This window comes from Perissodus microlepis, chromosome 5 (genome assembly GCF_051167445.1).
Source record: "Perissodus microlepis isolate ML-2025 ecotype Zambia chromosome 5, ASM5116744v1, whole genome shotgun sequence".
Classification (NCBI taxonomy): Eukaryota; Metazoa; Chordata; class Actinopteri; order Cichliformes; family Cichlidae; genus Perissodus; species Perissodus microlepis.
Window position 1 is genome coordinate 23,266,666 of NC_140465.1, and position 22,834 is coordinate 23,289,499.

Genomic DNA, 22,834 nt, shown 5'->3' on the forward strand with positions numbered 1-22,834 from the left:
TAAAAACGAGTATCTGCTCCGAATGGGCCTCTGAATTAATGCTAAATGTTGCTCTGTATCTGCCGGAAGTATAAATAGATTTGGATTGGGTTGCTAACACCTTTAGCATATCAACTTCATTAGCTTGCGATTGACATTGTTGTTTACAGCTTGTTCTGCTGCCCCCAAGTGGCCAGAAAGTCAATTAATACTGCCTTAAGCTGCATTTACTGCTGCATTGATTATTTTCTTGTCAACAGCAGGCAGAAAAACAGCCTGGCAGATACACAAATTGCCAGGTGTCTTCACATCAAGCACACTTTTCATTCAGCAGAGATGGAGCTCCATTAGTATTCTTGGCTTTGTCCAGTTTTCCTTAAGCTCTGTTTTCTTCACCAATTCCTGACAAAATGTCTTCGGCTTTAGCTGCTAAATGCCTCATGGTGTTCACCATCTAGTATTATTTTTTAAAGCTTTCTATGGTATATGATGAGAATTCATAAATGGATCGTTTGGGCAAAAAGGCTGGCGAACTGGATGTTTCTACTTTTTAGGTGACTCACTGCAAAAGTCACTTTCATTCAACTGTTTGTAACAGAAACGTCCTTTGGTGGTGGAACGTAGACATGCTTGTGATTATATTAAGAAAATTAAGTGATCTTTAGAGTGAACTTGGTGCCTATTTTTTGTGTTTGTGTGCACAGGAGCAGTACCAGTACCTTTACAAAGCCATGCTCAGCCTGGTCAGTAACCGAGAGTGTGGCCTGAGCCCCATGCACATGGACACTAATGGGGCGGTGGTGATCGCAGACGAGTCGGACCCCGCAGAGAGCATGGAGTCGCTCGTCTGAGGACATTCTTACAGGCACTTAATTTGTAAAAATCCGAGAACATTTCTGAGGCCTTTTTGCCAGACTATTGATTAAAATGAATAACCTTATTACTTTTTATACTGATAAAAGTTTTTTGATATTTATGTTTTTGTCCTTTATTTCTTGTCTTAAATGTTATCCTGCTGAGCGTTTGCACCTGTTTTAAGTTGACACGAGGAATAAGCAGCTTTGTCCAGTTTGCACTATACTATCAGTGTTACTGCCTAAAATCCAGTGAGCAAAAGTATGACATCATTAAATCCTGGCATCGCGAGGAAACTCGGATCTTGGACCGCGCTGAGACAAACGCGAGGCACGAAGGCCGGGATGCGCTGAAGCGATCCACTTCCTGATTGTCTCGGAACAAAACTTCACTTCATTTTACAAGCATGAATTATGTCACTTTATCACTTCAGTCAGACTAACTGTTTTGAGGCTCCGCTCCACAGGGGTGAAGCTTTTTATCTCGTGAAGAGACTCACACCTGCCTATATATTATTTCCCCAGTATCTCACTGCTGTCTTGTAAAATGTACCTATGGCTTATTTTGTTAAAGTGTGTTACAACATCTAATGTGAACATTTATTGCTTTTTACAGGGATTTATATTGTTATATTGTTAAATTGTTTTGTAATATATATAAATATATCTATAAATATTATATCCCTAATAGCCAGCCAATGATTGTTTTTTTTTTCTTCTTATTTGTCCACCTGCCTTGGTGTAAACTTACTTTTCTTTTCTTTTTCTTTTTTTTAAATAAATGGAGATCTGTAGCTTGTCATGTATTGCCTACAAATCTCCAGCTGTGTTTTTCTTTTTTTTTTTCAGCATTTCTTTGAGCTTTTCTAACCCAAGCGGTCCAAGCTCAGCTGTTAAACATCTGTACCAACAAAATGTAATCGCTCTACATCATTTTTTTTTTCCATGTGTTTTTGCAATGCAGTGGATGTAACGAGAATTTATTTTTGACGCTGATCAACACCAAAATTGAATAAATGAATAAATAAAATTCACGTCAAAGTGAAAACAACTGGCAGCGGATTCGTTTTCAACATTTAAAAATCCAAATCCCACATTTTTCTGCACAAACGTTCAAGGACTTCAAGGCCACATTCACAGAGGGATCTTTGGCAGCATGTATAAGTTGGTTGGGTTGAGTCATTTGAGGATATGTGCACATCAGTTTTGTGGATAAAGATACTGCAGTTTTGTTCTTTATAATCCTGCCAAGCTGATGTGAGCAAACTGCCAGTTTTTCAAGACTTAATCTGGACTCTCTCTCTCTCTCTCTCTCCCCCTCTCTACACATATATATATATATATATATCTATATATATATATCTATATATATAGATATAGATATATAGATATAGATATATATATAGATATATAGATATATAGATAGATATAGATATAGATCAAAATAAAATATGGTGCATGCCTGAGCTTGAGATGTGGAGGTGAGCCTTACAAGCATAAGGTTTGTGGAAGCCCTTCACAGAAAGTAGGCAGAGGGACTTCGAGACAGGAGCTAAAAGAGGATAAACTGAGAGGCTGTTTTAAACTGTGAATCATTCAAGGCTGCTCCATTAGAGTACCACAATAAAAAAGATGAAGCAGGAAATGAGTAGAAATTGCTCTCAATTAAGGTAATTCATGCTTTATAGTTCATTGTTTTACCCAATTTTACCACAGAGAAGAATCCCTGCCAGGCGTCCTGGTGAAGATGTTATTCAGTGCCTTGTTCAGATGTTTTTTTTTTTTTTTGTTTTTTTTTTGGATGATAGTTATCTTTGTTCCTAATTATGTTATTGCAGGAAAATGAACTAGGACTTGGACTTCATGGGGCTGAAATTGCTCAATGTACTGTCATCACAAAGTGGATTAACTTACGGAAGGATGGACTTTTTAGATTTTATTAAAAGGGGTGAATCTGTTTGCAAATTAATCGATCTGAGTTTGCATTCATATAAAGATATATTGATATGGGTCATTTTTCTCCCCCTGTTGATCAGTGTCAAAAAAATTATGTTACTTCCATTTAAAATTGTAAACAAACACTGAAAAAAGTCAAATTAGGTGAAATCTTTCTGTGGGGGTGGGGGGGGTGATGCTTTATTTGTAACCAAAGATGTGGTCCCGCTTTGGAACATGTTATTGGTTTTATCCTGAGATCTATTAAACCAGATAGAATTTGAAATCCATATTGTTAAATCTCGCAGATTTCCACTGTGGAAAGTGTGAACTTATCCTTTGAGCATGTTTCACTTCTAGCCTCAAACTCGCCTTCCACAAGCTCAAGATCAAAGACTTGTGTGACGAGGTTTCAAATTCCGACTGTAAATTGTATTTTATCTGGACTTTACTGCGTTAGTTTGGAACTGTAATTATAACCCATTTTCAACCCTTAACATTCCTCTCTTGGTTGATTTTTGTGTTTTCTGAGATCGATTTTTTTTTTTTAATTTAATTTTGATTTTTTTTTAAACATTTTTTTAAAATTCATCTGATAACATCTATTTCCTTTCCACCCGGGAGTTTGCTTAATCCATTGAAACCCCTCTGACATTTGGAGAAACATCAAAACTCCACATCGAAACTTTTTTTCATTTTTAAATTTTCACCTCGTGTTGGTGTGTGTGTGAGTGTGAATGCCAGCATCTTTCTCTGCTCACATTTGAAACACAAGTGCTGTAGCTTCACGCATTTACTTAAAAAGGAAAAAAAAAAATCTGTAACCTTTGTGATCATAGAAGTTTATATTTTCATACAAAGATTTGGTTTGTACAGAGGACCTGTAACAGATTGTACTTTTGTGAAAACACCTCAGCAAAACTCCAACAAACGAAGCTGCCCTTCTGAGATCCGCCATGACGATTTAGATCAGATATCAGATATGTTGGTCTCGGATCACTTCAGCTACGCTGGTCATTAACTCTAATCTGTAACTTACGAAAATTTAAAAAAAAAAAAAAAAAAAGGTTTTGTCAGTCACATTACGTGTTTATATGACAGTATCATAGTTATTCCTATGATGCTATTATATACCATATTATAATATACTGTCATTTAGGTAAATTGTATTGCTCATTGCTCTGCATTGAATAAAGTCTGGCTTTGGGTGCACTGCATCCTTGTATTACATGAAGTATGGAAAATAAAATAAGGAACCTGCTCTCCATGTCGCCCCCTGCTGTCACACTCTCGCCGAACAACAGTGGTGGAAGAAGTACGCACAATCCTGTGTGTTAATATATGCAAGTGATTTGCTCATTTAAATCTTTATACACTGCCGTGTCAACCTATCACATCCTCTAATTCATATTTATACTCATGATGAAATGACTGTAAAATCCTAATATATCGAGTAACCCGAGCTATGAAATAAATGTGGTGGACTGAAATATTTCCCTGTGAAATGTAGTGGAGTAGACATATGAAGTGGCATAAAATTGAAAATCCGAATAAGCTGAAATGGCACCATAGGTTCATTTTTCCCTAATGCCGCACTTTATTTTGGCAGAAATTGGCACTGTTAAAAGTATTGTAAATTAGGGGTGGGTTTGAGTCCGCCTCAGGCTCTTTTCTCTACTCTTTCTCTCTTTCGTTTTGCTCTCCATCTGAACTGTCACTATATAAAAGGTTAAAATGGATAAATACGTGCTAGGAAATAAATAGGCATAATTAACTTTTAGCAGTCCACACACTCAATTTAGTTCTGTATGAATGTACAAACTACAATACAGAGGGGAAAAAACATATATTACAGAATCTAAAGATCACGGATATCCTCATACTCAAAACTACTAAATGTTGTTACTTTGCACCAGGGACTCTTTGTGTTCAGTGTTGACGGTTGTGTCCCAGGTACATCTTAGGAAACATGACAGATGATGCACATGTACAGTAATTTTTATTTAGAGGCCACAGCTCTTGCATATTACAACTGTTGGCTTTCATAAGGCAAAAGCAAGAATGAATCCACCAGCTAATTCACACAGAAAACAGAAAGCGTTTGGGGAGGGTGGGAACCCACGGGCATGCAGCAATGGCTCAGAATGCAATGTACAGCATTTTATATTTATATATATTTATATAATATATACAAAACAACAGTGAGACCCAAACAAATGCCAGACATCTCATTCTACACAATTACAGAACAAAGACGGACCAACTTTTTTTTTTTTTAATAAAAAAAATTATTTTTGCTCTTTTTCCTTGTAAAAGTGCAACTCAATTAAAATAGAACCTGTTTCAAGGCCTTTTAATGTTGAAATAAAAATAGAATCTCCCGAGTTATCAAAATGGAGCTATGAGAATATTGCATCTCTAGAATACCCACTCGAAGTTCAAGATTCCTGTTGAACCATGTCTAATTCGTAATTGAGATGAGATCACATAGCATTGACACATGATAAAAAATGCAGGTCTAGACTTACTGTCGATGTTAAGAACAGTGAGTAGACGACGGTTTATCTGTAACAGCCGTAAACAAATACAGAGGTTTTATTTTCAGTTCGAAGCAGTTGGCATTCACTTAAAAACAGACGAGACAAAGAAAAGGGTCCACACACTCATCATCACGACAATGTACCATTAATGAATGTAGAATACGACAAAGAAGCGCCATATAGGATTGCATTGGACAGGGACACACCTATTAATCTCACTCAACATTGTCAAACAAATGGTTCTCCATATTGCTTAGTAACACATAGAAATGAATTTAGAAATGAATGAATCCAAGATAGGTGCTATCTTTATCATGACACAGCTAAACTGCCAATCATGGTTATTTTTTTTAAAACATTTTTATTTTTATTTTCTTCAGTATAAGTACTATTTTTATAGTTAATAGTTCCTTCATAGGCATTTCGAGCTGACAAAGAGGTCCTAGAGTGGCTATCTGAGTTGGTACATGCATCGGTAACCAGGCTAAAGTCAAAAGTGTGAAAGGGAGGGGGTCGGGGTGAGGGAGGGTCTTAAAGGGAGGCCGGGGCTGAAGTCTCGGTGTCTAGTCGTCCTCTTCGTCCTCCTCGTCGCTGTCCTTCATGGAGATGCCTTGCATGCCTCCTTCCCTCACCGAAGCAGCGGCCTCCTCCATGGTCAGCCTGTTGCGCACCGTGTCGTACATCTTACTGTTCAGGGTGGAGTCGAGGACACCCTGCAGGCGGAAGTCCCGGTACTTTTTCTGCAAGAAGACGAATATATGTCACATGACACACTTCCTGCTGTGTCTGAGACAATTTACTGTACTGAAGAAAAGGTAATTCAGCTCAGTTTAGCACTGATCCCAGATTTAACCTTACCAACAGGATCTGAACATCTAAACCGGCTCAAGAAATGTAAAAGTAGGGTTCCAGACAAGATATTTACTTAACATCTTAACATCAGTAAAGAGGTTAGTTTAAGGTGCTACTACAAAAGAAAGTTGACGTGAGATACATGGAAGTCAGAGAAATAGTGAAACCATGGGCCAGCTTTTGGATCTTAAAGGACCACGTAAGCTGCAGGAGTCCAAAACCCATCCATGTGAACCCACGGTGCTCTAAGATAGACCAAGTTAGGATTTGTAGACAAAAAAAAAAAGGTTTCCAGTATATCAACACCTTACCTTTGTAATCCTGATGAGGATTTTTAACTGGTAGACGTGGAGCTGCTGATCCATGCGTTCAGTGAGCCAGGTCCCCAGCAGGTTCATGGTGGCAGTGTACCATTGCTGAAACACAAACACAACACTCTCCAGCAAAACACACACCCACACACGTACTAAAGACACCATGACAGAAAACTAACCTTTAAGACGCAGGTATAAAACCAGACCTAAACATGTACATTTCATAATAACATCAGCATTCAGTCACTCGGATTAAAGCTCAGTACAAAGTCTGTATCGCACTTCACAAGAAAGCCATTCTTGCATGAGTCAGAACGAGCAAATAATGCAAGTTAAGAGGTTTTCGAAAAAGGGGAAATCATGTTCAAAATAAATAAAATCTCACGAGCCACAGAAGTATTACAAGCTACAGAACATGGACGTGCTTCAACTGTTTCTTTTGATCGTAGATTAAAAGATATAATACTCCAACTTTTACATGTCAGATCGCCTCATCTCTTCATCGCGTGCTTTTAACTCGGAGTTCCGGACAGCATTAAATATAAATCACTGAGCCGAAATCAAAGTTAAACTTTGGAAGTTAACGCTGGTGCACTGAAGTGGTGACAACTTCAAACTGTATGGTAAAACATTAGACTTGCTACATTTCTCAAACATTTCTCTCACTTTTTGGGGGTCTCTAATTTGGATGAAAAGATCAAAACTGGTGCAACGTCTCTAGGCAGGATAGCACAACGAATGGGAACAGTGAAACAGCTAGTCTGGCTTTAACAATAGGTAAGTACAATCAAAAAGCTCAAACATAATTAACATGTTTTTTAGGTCTGAGTAAGAGAAACTGCACAACGTTAGTGCAAAACTTATCTTAGCATAAAACATGAAGCAATAAACTGTCTCCTTGCTTTGACTTCATCCATAAGAAATATTCAATTATTGTCATACTAAGGGCTAAAAGTAAAAGCAGACCTTACTGAGCTGTGTGCCAAAAACTCAGGATCCACACTGCTCTAAACACTCGGTGTCATGATGTTAAAAGTGAGGAGATATAGTTAATTTGGTCGTCTCAGACACAGATGTGGCTGTGAGCACAGGGTCTCTACCCACCTTATGTCTGTGAGGGGCAACCAATCAGAAGAAAACTGGCTTCAAGGGAGGGTAAAGGGAGCCAAGACAGCTTGTTTTTAGACAGTGGGTGAATTGAGTGGCTCAAGACAGCTTGTTTTTAGACAGTGGGTGAATTGAGCGGCTCCACCAAGGGCGATTAAACAACAGAAGATGATTATTCTGAGCAGTAAACCATGAAAAGCTACAGTAACAATATCCAAGAATTAAAATATCATTTTGAAATGAGCAAAATAGGTTCCCTGTCATAGAAATATGCACTCGGGTCATTTTACTAAACAACGGACTTATAAGCTTATCCCAGTGGTCAATAAGACACAAAAAAAAAAACAGAAGAGCTTCTTTGGTGTCAAATCCCCCAACGACACTTCGCACTAAACCAACAGATGGAATCAAATTAAATTCTATGTAATGTTTACTAAAGTAAATGGAAACTGCTTGAATTTCATTTAGTGATTCCAACACACTCAAGGACACAAACAGACACACGTTTACCTTTTACACAAGGAAACTGCATTTATAGCGCTACGAAGAGATGGAAGGAGCAAGTTTATGGAATTTTCCTGAGTGCACTGATATTACAGCGACTTGAAGGAATTAATTAAAAAGAGGGAAGTCATAACGCATTGAAAAATGTATCTGTCTTGAACTGCAATTACCTTTTCAACTTCTAAAAAATATTCAAGTCGATATTTTGTAACAGCTGCATGGCCCATCAATTACTGAAGGCAATTACTAAGCCTTTATTTATAATTTATTCAAGTGGAAACGCGGTGCTGCGTTTGAAATGCCCTACACTGTGGATAGAAAACTACTATGGGGAATTGAAATTATAGTTTTGACACGGGTACATTAGCAAAAGAAAAATAGAATGAGAGTGAGTAAATGGTTTGCAGGCAGGGAGCAGCGGTGCTGTTTTCTTGTACTTTTTTCTCTCTCGTTTCCTTGGGGTGGCAATTTTCCAGACTGCACCAAAGTTACAAGAGAACAGCACCCATGTTCGATAGAAACGGGCGTCATACCTCCAAAAAAGGTCAACTTTAAACTTGTGAGTAGGCAGGAACGCAGAGAAGCTTTACAAGGCCCGAATTAGAGGTGGAAGGAGTTAGCTTAGATGGTGTGTTTTTAGTTTTTAGGTTGAGGTTTATTGAGATCAGGATTAGGTGAATGGTTGAAAGGTTTGAACTTGCAGATGCCTGTCCACTTCACAGTCGAGTTGAGCGTGCAGTGCATGCAGACTTCGCGGGTGGGTGGGTGGGTGGGTGGCTGAGTACGTGCTAAGGACGACTGCTCTATGTGCAAATGAGGCAGAACTCTGAGGAGGGTCATGCTAGAAGATGTACACAGGAAGATTATTTGACTCTAAAATCATGCCAACCAACATAATGTGATAAAACAAGGCAACGCAACGCTAGAGATAAGTGCCACTTTTTGACTAGAGGAGGCAGCAGGAATGAAGTTAATCAGAAAACAGGAGATTAAAAGGATTGAAATAAATCAGCGTAAGAAAGAGAGATAAAGTAGAGCCTATGCAGCGTCTAGGAACGACTTCCACATGCATGCAAATGAATGAATGGAAATGCATTCAAATCAAAAAGGAAAAAACATTGACGGCTTCAAAGTTGCTAAAACTGAAACACTCACAGCTCAAAACAAAAAAAAAGTCAATTTCAACACAACGGTGCTGACTAGGATCTCAGTTGGGCACTCTGGGGCCACACGGGGGACACAAGGGGGTAAAAAGCTCCACAGTAGAAAAAATTAAGGACACACGGAGACAGGGGAGCCAGTGTGGACCTCAAAGACAAAAGCAAAACCCACTTCACAACAGCATCACTCCTGGCTCCAAATAAAAAAGAAGATTAAAAAAAAGTCATATTCATCTGGCACAAAAATAGAAAACCATTGTCTGTCAGACATAAAAACGTGACGTCACTGCCTCACAGAAAGAACTGAGAATCTGTCAGACACACAAAGCAATCACACGCCTGTGGAGACACAGGTCTTTACAAACAGGTTCTAAATGACATGAAGCAGACACATCACAGCATTATGTGTTGTTTGAATCACACATGGAGGACACATTTATGTCAATGTATCCCATTAGGATTATGTTTGGTAAGACAGTGCTCTCTTCCCCCTGTAACACACTGGTTCCCAACAATTCACATCCAAGTCATGCCTTTTTATGAACCCTCATTAGACCTTATACTTTTTAACCTGCATCATGTTTTCTTCTTAGGTTGCTTTCATTAATGTTTCAAATCCCTGGAGGCAATGGAAACAGCCGTGTGGAAGTTCAGCTGCAGTTTAGCAGCGTGGGAGTTACATAAAACTGACTAAAAATGGCTCGGACCTCAGAATACTAACAATAGAAAGCTAAAGTAGATCTATTAAGGCCCCCAGAGCATAAAAGTATAAACCTGGTCCGAGCAGGTGGAAGTCATTCATCATCTATTCTCATCATCTGTGTAAAAACAACAGAAAAGAGAGAAGGCTTTTGTGCTGTTTTTAGGACTATATTTATATTTGAAAAAGCTCAGTCTTTTGTGCTTTGTCCGGTTTGTTGTTTGTCATGTCTCGTTGCCCTTTGTTTCTCTTTCCCCTCACCCCAATTGTTCGCAGCAGATGGCTGCCCCTCCCTGCGCCTGGCCCTGCTGGAGGTTTGCTTGTGTTAAAAGAGATTTTTTTTTTATTGTTGTGTTTTTTGCCTCTACTATCGCCAAGTGCTTCCTCGCAGAGGATCAGTGGGTTTCTTTGTACATCGATGTAGGGTCTTTACTTTTATATAAAGAGCCTTGTGCTGACTACTGCTGTGATTTGGTGATATATAAATAAGCATGAATTGAATTCATTTTTATTAAAAGATTAAACAAAAGCGATCGGTAATTGCCTATTAAAGTATTAATGAGTCAAACATGCATTGTTTCCCAATACCTTAGACTCCCGAACTTATAACCCTCTGTTTTTTACTCAGTTTTAGCTTTTTTTTCAAAGCATGTTTTCATTTTGTGTTCATTTTATTCCCTTTTTACATTCTCCTGGGGGATGCTTTGAATTGCAATGTTTATTTAAAAGGTGTTGCAAAGATAAATTTGCACTTTAGGACTGAAAAGTCTGTTGCAGGTTATCATTTTTACTACCAGTGCATCTATTTTCATCTTTCTCTTGCATTTTATCTAAATGATGAAATTTGGTTTATGCTTACACTGCTGTTCACTCACCTCAGTCTAAGTTGTGCAACAGACTGCTCGGGGTGTAATTAAAAAAAGGGGGGTGTGATGTCTCCTTTCTGTTCACATTTATCATCATCATCATGACTGATCGCATTTTCCTTGGGTGGTTGGGAACCACTGTTCTAACAGATCAAGGGTATTTGCCATGTCAGCCTCTCAGATTGACCCAGGCCCGTCCAGCAGTGCATCATTCACCCAGCGTTTTCATTTCACACACAGAAACTGCACAGGTGCTTCACTGTGGACTGACGACAAAAGGACTGAGTGGGTTTTTATTTTCATTCAGGAGGCTGACATGTTTTGTGTGGAAAGCATCTGAAAGCAGAGGACAGTGGTGACTTAAAAAATACAAGAACTTGGTGTCCTGGCATATGATCAGTATGGACAGTTCTGTTCTTTCCACAGAGAGCACTGCTTTAGATAATCCTTTCTGAGGATGCTTTTATGGACTCTTTGGTAAGTAAAAGTTTGATTTTTTAATACACAAAGGCCTAAAAGCACTGTGGCAATGCACACCAGAATGCAGAGGGCAGCTGAGATTCGGAAAGAAAAGAGACAGAGAGACAGAAAAGTCGAGAAGGGATCAGAAAAGCCTCTTCTTCCAGGCAGAAATACATTTCCTGGTCTCAAAATGGGACTTATCCCTCTCTGCCCTGTTGTTTTGCCACATTTTGGAAGGCCCCTCCCTTTTTTTGAGGAGGAGACGGCATCTTACTTACATCAAATAACCTTTCTATATACACCTCCTCATTGACCTTATCACGAAGCATATCCTGAGAGTGGCGCACAAAGGTCACGTAGCCGTCAGCTACATCCATTCCAGGTTTCTATAAGAACAGACAAAGAATAGGGTCATGACTCAGGAGAAGAGCAAACAAGCGGCTGTACCAATAATTACTGTCTTCAAAAAGGTAGAACAAAATCACTCAGATGATATTTTGTTCAGCTCTAAATGCTCACAAACAAAACAGGAAAGTCAGAGGCTGTTAAACTTACAGGTACATCCACATATTTTGAAGCAGCTTTCACCTGAAAGTCGAAACAAAACCGTCAAACAGTGGCTGAAAGGTGAAATGTTAATTATCGTCAGATTCATTAGGGCTTGGAATATTTTACTATTAAAGATACAAAACTAGAGTTCTTTTACCCTTTTTTAACCCCCCATGAGACAAAAAAGCAGGCTTTCAGGAAATAAATTCACTGGATTTGGTACTAAGTAGTTTTTCAGAATATAAAGTGATTTTTTTTTTTAAAGAATAGTTTCAAGAAAAATAAACTGAGGGACTGAAGAAAGAAAAATCTTACCGTGAATGAAAGGAATGAAGAAAAGAGAGTGCCTTCATCATATCTGGAAATTTTGGCCAGCACTCCCTCCAATATGGCAACAAACTGAAAAACGAGAGGAATCATGAACAATCTAATAATCATATTTTAAAAGAGTCAAGTTACATTTTTTTCTATTATTGTTATCAAAGTAAGCTGATATGAAGCTGCACCTTTGCGACCAGAAGCTGAATCATGTCCCTCACACTCTCCTCAATCAGCTCGTCTATCTGGGAGTGGAACTGTTTCTGTGGAAAGCAGAAGAATTTCCAACAAAAGTATTCACGTCAGCAAATTAAAAGCACAAAGCCTCATTGTCCAACATGCAATCATTACCCCAGATGAAGTTTTTACCTCTTGGCCCATCTCCATAGCACACAATTTTGCTGATTGGTCCTTGGCGTCCACCATCACGTTGAACATGGTGCATAATGTTGGAGAGATGCGGAAATCTGTGGACTTGCTGCTCTTTGCCAGCTTGGACTCAAATGCCATCCTGGTGCTGCAGTGCAAATTAAAAATGATACACTCTAAAATGAAAATGTGCTGCAGATGTTCATTATGCAGAAAACAAACTCTTTGCATTTTGGAGCTTTTGTGTCTCTCGCAGTTTGTCATCATCTCACGCACAGTCACACAAATACACACCGTTTGACACAGTTCTCGATCATGTTGCTCGACATGAGCTTGATGCGGCTCTCGAGGTGTTTGGCAAACTCCTCCTCAGGCCAGTGCAGGTCCCTGATGAAAGTCTGGAGGGCGTCCAGCTTCCAGAAGAGGTCCTCCGATGTCCCGGAGCCATTACTGCCATTGACCCAAACACACATACACAGGTCAGAAGACAAATGTCAACCTGTTTCCTGGGGGGGGGGATTAAAGGTTTGGAGGGGGTGGGGGTTGTAGTGGCAGGAGCAGAGGTGGATGCTGTGCCGCTACACTTTTTTTTTTTTTACACAATTTTGCTCTGGCCATATACTGACTGGTCCACCTACGTGTCTCCTTTCCTGTTTGTTCAGGAGTTTCTGGACAGTCAGTTTATGGGTGAAAAAGGAGCGGGAAGGGTTTACTGTAACAGATCAATAACCATGCTACAGAGTATGATTATTGACTGGTATGTGAAGTGGCCACATGCAGGTAAAGTCACTGCAGATACAGCAGCTAATCACACAAAGGAGTAGGGAATGGAGGAAGTGAGGGAGGGCGTGCAAAAAAAAAAAAAAAAAGGCATTTATAGTCAGTGTCCAAAAAACATTTAAAAAATCTCCAAATTGGCTTCACTCATCACAGGCCCTCTCTCAACATCCATGTCCCCAGGCTGGTGGGACCCCTGGAAGGATTATCAAACAAACCATGCAGACCTTTTTAGGCATCCTGAGTAGAGCTGATTGGGAAAAGTGTTACATTTAGAGTGAGGAAGGAAAGGAGATAAAAACAGAGGCGGAGAGGTTTGAACTCCTGCCTCTAAGCCTCTCCACTTTATCATCTCCACTCCGAGCCGCTCTGTCTGCCCTCCCAATCAGACTACTAGCAGGTGGTCAAGGTCAGAGATGAACCTACGGCCATGTACAATCTACAATTCGCTAAGCATCACTAGAGCAAATGTTTGTGGACAACAACTCTGGGGAGATACACATTTTGTACAATGGAGATCTTGATGTTTCAAATGGGGAACATTTTCTGCACGGTAGAACTCCAATAGCCTTAGAACTCCTTTTTTTTTTTTTTTTTTGCTTGATTCGTTTATTTTTTTTTTCAGCCTGTATCTCCACACCTCAGCTCAACAGCATGCATGTTGAGACAAATGAGAGCATTACAGCCTCTCATTTTACATCTACTCTAACACCTCTCAGTGACCTTGGCATGAACATGAACAGCAATAAGTGGCAAGTATTCACAGGAGAAAACCGATTCAGATTTTGTTGAATTTGAATGTCAGTTTCGACTTCATTTACATTTTTTGCTACAATTTCAAAATTTGGCATATCTTTTTTAATTGTCCTTACTCACGGGCATCTTCATACCAAGTTATCTCTGCTTTCTCAGTAAATCTAAAGTGAACTAGTTGAATACACACTCAGAGTCATATATAGCAGCCATCCATGACGGGGTAGAAAAGCTAGGCATTTGTGGAAGGTTAACTGATAGTCCTGCTACTGGCACTGGCAGATTTGGTACTTTGGGAATTTGGAGGTTCACATTTGGTAGATTCACATTGGGCAGATTACTTGTTAAACTCCTGCAGAAAAGACAGACAAAAAGAAAAAAAAAAGAATCCATAACAGTGGCGTGGGAGCTGCAGAAAGCAATGTAACACTCATCATAAAAGTAAAATCTGAAAATATGTGAAGACTGGAACAAAGAGTAATGCACATAGAAGGGACGGTAACTGTCAAAGACTCACATTTTACAAAAATACTCAAGAGTAAAGAGAGCTGGACACACACATAAAGTATTAAATGCAGCGATAGAGACAAGCAAAGTAATACCGAAAACCCAAAGAATGAACACGAATAAAGACCAAGAAAATACAGGTTACCTTAATACACCTTAAATATAATCTTTGCAATGAAAGGAAAACGTGAAAGCAGACATATTAAAGCCACAACAAATAAAGTAGCAACATAACAAACTGGAGGCAATTTTTTTTCTGGTAACATGTCAAAGCACACGTCATGAATGTTAGTTCACACACAGAACAACAGGGATACTATGTTTTGCCCTGACCCCAATGTGTCGGCGAGAATTGGTGAGACATACATTAATCAAGCACTATTTTCAGAATAAAAAACCAATTTTTTCAACAGGATAAAGAGGTTGTTCAGCCCACACTTGGCTCGTTCTTTAAAAGTGAAGCTACAGGAAGCTTGGATGAACATTACAGCTGCGCTACCAGATTTTTCAGCCTCCACACAGTCAGTCAGTCTGTCATCTGCATAAAAAAGCTTTGCATCTCCAGCCATCCTACAGCCTAGCTATAAAGACGGAAGCTCCTTACTTTACAGGCTCCCAGGACTCTCTCTCAAAGCCCTTGTGAATTGATTGTGCGATGGAGGACTCCATCAGATCCACATATCTAACCACCAGAGGAGCATACAGATCTTGAAGATGTTTGTGAAACTTTCCATTGCACAGATGATCTAGGAGGGGGGAAAAAGCGTGTTACAAAAGGATATCATACTTTTTTTTTTTTTTTAGATGAAAATACCTGAAGGTAGCTGAAACATAAAGATGGGCCAACTGCATGAACTTACAATCTGTCCGGAGGAAGTCATTGAGCAGCTGGAAAAGGGGAAAGCTGTCCCAGCTCTCAGGTGACTGGATCTCCAGAGCGGCATCCATGTCGATGGCGTAGAGGGCCAGGAAGTTTTCTGCATGTTCCACCATAAGGTCTGTCCACCATGCAAATGCCTAGAGACACAGCAGGAGGGAAAGCAAACAGGTGAACAAGTCCTCCTGTTAAAAGGTGAGAGGGAAATGAGGGAATAATAAACACTACTGGACAGTATCGCTCTTAAAAGGAAATACCACTGGGTTGATGCATGTTTGGTGTGTTGAGAGAATAGTTTGGCATTTTGGCAAATATCCTTCCCCTTTCTTGCTGGGACTTGATTTTTCATACTTTGGATGTTACACTTGAATATGAAGCTAAAGTCAGAAGCTGGTTGGCTTTACTTAGTTTAAACACTTGAAACAGAGGGAAGCAGCTAGACTACCAGGGTCTCACAGCACAGGGTAAGAGGCAGGGCACACTCCTGGTTTTTAAGTGGGCTTTTTGTATTACCTACACTAATTGGCAGGTCACACAGTATTCGAATGCACAAGTTTGCTAGCATCACTGTATAACCTAGCGCTTCTCTTTCTCAACCAAGCATTGATGATACATTTCCTGTTATAGTAGAAAACATATAAAGCCGAATGCACCACAGACCACCCTCTCAAATGATTTCAGTAATTGCAAAACCCGCCCGTAGTTATTTGCATTTGTTTATCTGTGATCTGGTTAGCATTTTAAAATCGAGTGTAAACAGAGTTGCCAGAAGACTGATTTACTACCTTTGAGCAGTCCAGCTGCTTCTCTCTGTTACGGGTGTCCATTAGACGTCCCCTGTTATTTAATTTGAGAAGATATTTGGTTATATTTGTGGATACCGAATGACTTTTCCGTGCCGTGTGTGAATTCTGTAATTGCCGGGTATTTCCTTTCAAATGAACAGAAAATCTATCACAGCTGTCAGCTTGTGTGCTTGTGTATGTTTTCCATGGCATACAACTAGATCAAATCCACAGCTCTTCCTAATTGGTACATGAATTCAAATCCAGATTATACTTGGGAGAAGATTTGCACAGTGGGGTTGCATCTTTGTGCCTTCTATTCATGACAGTATCTTTACATCTAGGGTGCTCTTCTCATGCAAACGTGGATCTCCCTGCATGCTTTTCTCTCCAGCTGAGAGATGAGGGGGTCCACCATTCACATCACCAACAAACCCATAGCCCACTAGATGTGAATGTGTCTCATGCACATCACTGTCTAGACACACCAAAGACTGCAGCATACAACATCTCTAGTGTTGGAGTGTGTCTGTTCCAATTAGTTAAGTAGGTGTCTGAGATTCAGCAGATCGTTTTTCTAGCACAGTCAGGACTTTCTCACCCTTTGACAGCAGAGGTACAGTAGTTGCTTTGCTGGCAGTCTTGGCTTGGCTTATTTGCTTATCATTCAGACTAACATATTGCCAAGTTCAATTAATGAAGCTGAATCTTTCCAAGTTATGCTGCATGCTCTACTTTACTGCTGTTTATTGTTAATCGACCACCTTATTTAACCACCACAGCAGCAGTCAGAACCTTACTTACCTTCCTACTTACCTGTCACTTCAAAGGTTTAAAAATCATGATAGCTCTAATGTTAGAAACACAGGCAGCAAACAAGGCTCTTCTCCATCGCATTCAAGGATATATACTCTTATATCAGCTAAAGGGGAGGACAGTAAATAGCTTCCAACAGGGAAGGGGAAAGGCTCAAAGGTCACCAGGCTGAGTAGCCTCCAACCTTTGTTAGTGGTTAAGGAACACATACAGGACCCTGAGAAATCTACGGCAGACCCACTGTTCAGCCAAAACAAACTCTAGTGCTGTATCAGTGCAACCATGTCAAGGGACCAGTCTTAAAGGGGGTGTAGTTTGCTTAGGGGAGAGATGTAGAATCATCTACTGGACATGCACAGAGCATTACGGGAGTTTCTCATTCAACTTGACTACATACCTCTTTTCCCTGCTTGGGCAGTCACCAATCATATGACAGTGAGAATACAGGAAGATGTTCAGAACAATAATGTATTTTTGAAGCATTTATTTGTTAGGGTTTGTAAACTGAGAATAGACAGCAGAGAGGGATGGAAGAGGAGAAGCTGGAGAAGTAATGCTTAAACAGGTGCGGACTGTGAAATTAACTGCTGGATGGAGGGGAAACAAATGTTTATGGAGGATCAAACTTCAAAGGTTCACATGGAGCATACTTTGGGAAATTTACTGGTTCAGCATGCTAGGATAGAAAGGAAACCTCTTTATGGCCCGATGAACATGCTTTATGATAACAATTATGTTGTGCAAGCTAAAGTGTTTTTTTTTAAAATTTATATTTAAACAGATTTGCTCTCACTTCTGTGCCTACAAACCCACCCACTGAGTTCATTCTCTGTCTAGAAACGTGCTTCTTGCCATAGTGGCGCACATGCCATACAGGAGGGTCGTGATGGGGACTGAAGAGGAAAAAAAGAAAAAAAAATACTGTACCGATTGATCTCCAGAACTTGTGACTGCCGCCTGTCAAGCATATTCAGAGAGATACAGTAAATCTGCTTTATCTGTATATTCTAAGATCACATTTGGATCACCTTCAGATCTACACAGCTGTTCATCATGCTTTCCATCAGCTTGATGTCTAAAGTCGCCAACACGATGGAATAAGGAAGCTAGATGGATTTTTAAAAGGAGATGCCTGCCTTGAATATTGGTTCAGCTTGTTCTCATTCCCAGAGTGCCAAATACTACCATTCTGTCAAAAGCTGCTAATATATTGAGAGACACTCATATCACAGTTAAACCCACTGGGTAAGTGCATTTTGTCAGTGTGCACAGTTGTAAAGGGGCAAAATCCAAAGTGAGATCTCTTCCTAATTCTAACCGAGTCGATTTTTATGCCTAAATGCTTAAAATTCGTTAGTGAAAAACAAGCAAAACAAAGCGCAAAACACAAATGGCTCACAAACCAAAGTGATTTGCTCCACAAAGACTCCTCCAATCACTTAATGCCAAATTGGTTTCTTTCAAGGAGGATCTGTGGAGGTGTCTTGTATTGCTAGAGCTCGTGTGTCAAGGCACATTTGACAAAGAACAACTTTTGCATATATCTGCAAACATATATAGCAGAATGAGACAGGACAGCAGTGTTTGACACCCTGGGATGAGAACATCTCCATTAGCTTGTGGTGCTAAACCAAAGCCATACAGATCTAAAGGTAAAACAGTAGCAAAGACTGTGTTTAAGTAAAAGGTTAACTAATGTAAATTTCACCATTTTATTTGGGACAAAATATGCTAAATGTCAAAACAGCAGTATATCTTTGTTGACTCCATTGGAATAAACTGGTGAAATTAAGACTGACTGAGTTGTTACAGTTTATGCTACCTTATGCCTCCACTCCACTACATTTCACTGGGATGTATTATACTTGTGACTCCACTAGATTTATTCAACACTACATCTTTTCTTTAAGACTATATTTATTCACATAAAATCCTATTTGAACTTACGACTTAGAATGCTCTGTTTATATGTAAACCCATACATTTCAGTTTTTTAGGCTTTTGAACCCTTTTGAAATACTTCACATGTGGCTATGTGAATTCCCATCTAAACCTCTCAGGTTTCATTTACATGGCTTTCACGATTCCCCCAAGAAAAAGCAAAAACATTATCTGATTTAAATGTGGTGATCTCTCCTTGAAGGCTTTTTACCTGTGCACCTCTGGAAAACCTTTCACCGCAAATCTCAAACTACCTCAACCTGTCGAGACTCATTACTGAGCTGGCTTTTCAGTACAACCCAGAGAAGAAAAACATTTTTCAGTGGAAGAGCCAACAGACAACAAGACTGAAGGTGGCTCATCAGGTGAAGAGCGGGACCAAGAGCAGGGCTAGACTGGTAAACTGGCATACCGGGCATTTTCCTGGTGGGCCGACTCACTTTTGGACCGATGGGGCAACTGAAAGACCGCTGCACACTGGCCCCACAAGCACTGACAGCAGCCCATTCATTCATCTTCATTACTGCCACTGTATTGCCCAATAAAATGTCTTAACTACCTTCGCCCAAGTAGCTTCGTGTTGATGAGGTAGCGAAAAAGTGGAGCTAAAATGCTGAGACAGAAAAATAGAAATAAATGCAGCAAAATTAACCGACATGTTAGCTGTCGGGGCTGCTGCACCGTCAACTCCTCACAGTCACAGGAGGCTGTGACTTCGTAAAAAAGTGCACGAGGAGGGACCACAGCGAGGGAGATGCCTGGACCAAAAATGCCAGGGCCGATTTTGTGTCCCAGTCCAGCCCTGAGCAGGAGTATGCTTCCTTTTTAAAAATTCACCAGCTTCGAATTCATCCCTCAGAATTTAAATGTTAATGCTTTCGATTGTTGCTCCCCGCTAAGCCAGCTTGCCAGACTTAGGTCCCTGTAACTCTGGCCTCTTCCACAAAATGCAATTCAAGCTAAAGGCTTTTGACCATTTTGACACAATGGTGGACTGCAAGGGAGCAATCTAAACATACCAGTGCCTAAAGCGTACAAGGAGACTGCGCTGGAGAAGATAACAGCCATATTTAAATCAGGTAATGTTTTTGTTTTTCATTGGTAGAGTCACAAAACACACTACAATACAGACTATGGCAGTTTAGTATTATTGATAAAAGCATCTAATTTAATTTCACAAAGACCAGTTTTCTTGGGAACAATGTGTTTTACTTACTACTTTAAATTCAGCGTAAGGCCTGAGGTTTATTATAAGTGATCTTTTTGTGTGTGACCAAAGGGAAGCAGCACAGTAGAAGCCATGAAAATGCGCATTAACTTGTTTCACCTTGTGTTTTTTCTTCCAGCCAGACAACTATACTGGAGTATCCTCAACATAATACTACCGTTTTAACAACTTATGTAAAACTAATGCACTGTCATCACAGCAAAAAAAGATGCCATTGTACCATTTCTGTCTAATTTACAGTCTACCCTCAAACATGGCCCTCTGATTCCATGTGGCGATGGTCTGTTGAACACCAATTAGAGCTTTCCGAAATTGAATTAATCTTTGAAAGTTTTTTCCTTTTTTTTTTTTTAGTGACCCATAGATGAAAGCAGCTTTATTTATAGAGGATTGATAATAAGGCTAGCTCCCTGCTGTGGGGCAAGTGAGATAAGAGTGAGAGCATAGAGGGAAAGTGCTTTGAGGAGGAGAGGAGGAGAGGGTTCTCACTCACCTCCGCATGGTGTTCCTGGTTCTGCTGGAGGACCTCTATGACTAACTCCGCCAGGCGAATTGTTTCCTCCAGCTTTTTGGCAGGCGTGACTAAGCGGCCTACGTTCTCTGAGACAAAAGGATGAGGGTGAGGGATGAGTGGTTAGTCAAGCACAGAGGATTCCAGGGGGATTTTTATGACTATTCAAAAGATTTTTTTTCTGTTTATATTTTTGACCGTTTAATAAAAGTATAAACACAGCACTTACGCTGTGATGTTTACCTACCATACCCCCCATAACAAGTAAAGCGTGTTCTTATTTACTGTGTATGCATTTTGGGCTGCATGACATAAAGCAACAGAGTTGATGCATTTATGGGATAATCAGACTCATGTTGGAGGAGTATCAGACACAGGAATAGTGGCGCTGAGATGGAGGTGCAATGCAGCATTGAAAACATGCATATTGTGTAGCGGTACTGAATAAGCCATCTGTATAAGGAGCTGTCTCATGGCCAAAAATACTCTGTGAACACGCACAGTAAAAATTATTCATTCCTTCTCTTTGAAGTTATATGATTGGATGAGATTATTAATTTAAAGCTAATAATACTGGATGTCTAATATGACTAAGGATCGGGTTCTCTACAAACACTCGTGGCTAGAACTACATGAAAGGGACATTTATACATATTTCTGTAATTATTTTTTTCTTAAGACCAACAAGTGTATAAGAATCTACTTAAATATATATTATTTTATAAGTAATCTGATCTCAATATAATAATACACACATTGGCTGGCTCATAGTTTTCTTTGTTAGAACTAATTTTATAAAAAGGCAGGTGCTTGGATCAAATTAATAAAATAGTTGCCAATTATCTGATGAAATTCCTGAAGGTAATGAATATTTTTACAAGCGTGCTGATTTTGGATTTCTCTTAAACTGTGCTTATGTGCTCATGAAAGCTGTTCCTCACTTATCAGCTGGTGACTTTGATCTATGATTAGCAAAAGCTCCAAATCACTTGCTCGTACCTTTGTCGGCAGAACGATCTGATAAAAACAGATATGTGTCATGAAATGGAGTTGTTCTTTAAACACTGTGATTATATGGCATGACATATTTTGAACATGGAACTGAATGGCTACACAGATCTGAAATCAAAAGCACATAAATACATAACTCTACATAAAACAGTAGAAGTCTGCAGTTCTGACTGGAAGCCTTTTGCTGTTTTCATTATTATTTTAGGGTTCTGCGGGTATTGCTGCTCAAGCCAAATGAATATTTTTTTTCGGAGCCTGGTGAAAAATTAAGTGAAGGAACCCTAAGCTAGCAGTAGAGATTACACTTTCAAATGCCACATAGAGGGAACTGAGCTGTAAAGTAATATTTAAGACTTCTAATAATGCCTTATCACGAGGGTTTGAATTAGATATAATATGGTTTAAAGAGGAGCAAAGTTTTGTTTGTTTTGTTGTTGCTTTTTTATTCCATTGCACATGCGCTCAAAGAGAAAGCCATACAAACTCCACAAAGAACGGCCCTGTCCAGGTTTAAACCCATTTTCATGTGTGGCCTGTGGTGGAAATGTATGCTAATTTGTGTGATGGGGGGGGGGGTTGCATTAAAGTGTTGCTTATGTCTTTTTACATTACATTATAATGTAGATAAAAATATAGGACCATATGTAAGAGATTGCATTACTTTATGGTTTTGATGGTCTCTTAACATGTCTACCGAAAAACACACTTGTTCACCTTTATTCAAGTGTGAGTACACTACATTTGAATGGAGTGGAAATAACATTTTCAGCCGTGTAATTCACTGCTCCAGATTTTAATCTGGAAAAATATAAAGTAGTACAATCTCTACAGATTTACTGCTTTTTTAAGACATGCCAAGACATTTGAGAACTTGTACAATATTTAAAGTGTGTATAGAAGATGTGCTAATGGTAAATGCATGCATATGTCTTACACTGATTTGCAGTAAACATGTGTGTAAGGTGTGGGTGTATTTGTATATGTAAATGTAAGTGTGCACTATAGCTAAACCATAAGCTAAACATGGGTTCACCTGGATCCTTTTGATCCTTTTGACCTTTCTCAACTTCAGCGAGAAAAAGGGGAGAGAAAAGATAAAAAGGAGATGTTTAGAATTAG

General features: G+C 39.5%; 2 protein-coding genes across 14 annotated transcripts in view; one reads left to right on the forward strand and one right to left on the reverse strand.

Moving 5' to 3' along the window:
- ca16b (carbonic anhydrase XVI b) overlaps nt 1-4,035 on the forward strand; it is a 111,833-nt gene extending 107,798 nt beyond the window's left edge. For both annotated transcript variants that reach the window (XM_084928892.1, XM_084928893.1), the window contains one exon: nt 684-4,035. In XM_084928892.1, coding sequence (XP_084785018.1) covers nt 684-830 — 147 coding nt within the window. In that variant the 3' untranslated portion in view covers nt 831-4,035. The remainder of the gene's footprint in view (nt 1-683) is intronic.
- Nucleotides 4,036-4,750: 715 nt separating this feature from the next.
- cadpsb (Ca2+-dependent activator protein for secretion b) overlaps nt 4,751-22,834 on the reverse strand; it is a 69,120-nt gene continuing 51,036 nt past the window's right edge. For 3 of the 12 annotated variants that reach the window (XM_084928894.1, XM_084928895.1, XM_084928901.1), the window contains 13 exons: nt 20,687-20,793; nt 17,952-17,981; nt 15,407-15,563; nt 15,151-15,292; nt 14,230-14,391; nt 12,804-12,959; nt 12,510-12,657; nt 12,329-12,403; nt 12,138-12,221; nt 11,829-11,861; nt 11,552-11,659; nt 6,472-6,576; nt 4,751-6,048 (listed from right to left, as the gene is read on the reverse strand). In XM_084928894.1, coding sequence (XP_084785020.1) covers nt 5,872-6,048; nt 6,472-6,576; nt 11,552-11,659; nt 11,829-11,861; nt 12,138-12,221; nt 12,329-12,403; nt 12,510-12,657; nt 12,804-12,959; nt 14,230-14,391; nt 15,151-15,292; nt 15,407-15,563; nt 17,952-17,981; nt 20,687-20,793 — 1,484 coding nt within the window. In that variant the 3' untranslated portion in view covers nt 4,751-5,871. Of the gene's footprint in view, nt 6,049-6,471; nt 6,577-11,551; nt 11,660-11,828; nt 11,862-12,137; nt 12,222-12,328; nt 12,404-12,509; nt 12,658-12,803; nt 12,960-14,229; nt 14,392-15,150; nt 15,293-15,406; nt 15,564-17,951; nt 17,982-20,686; nt 20,794-22,748; nt 22,782-22,834 lie in introns of all 12 variants that reach the window. The other 9 variants (XM_084928896.1, XM_084928899.1, XM_084928902.1 and 6 more) reach the window with 4 other exon arrangements.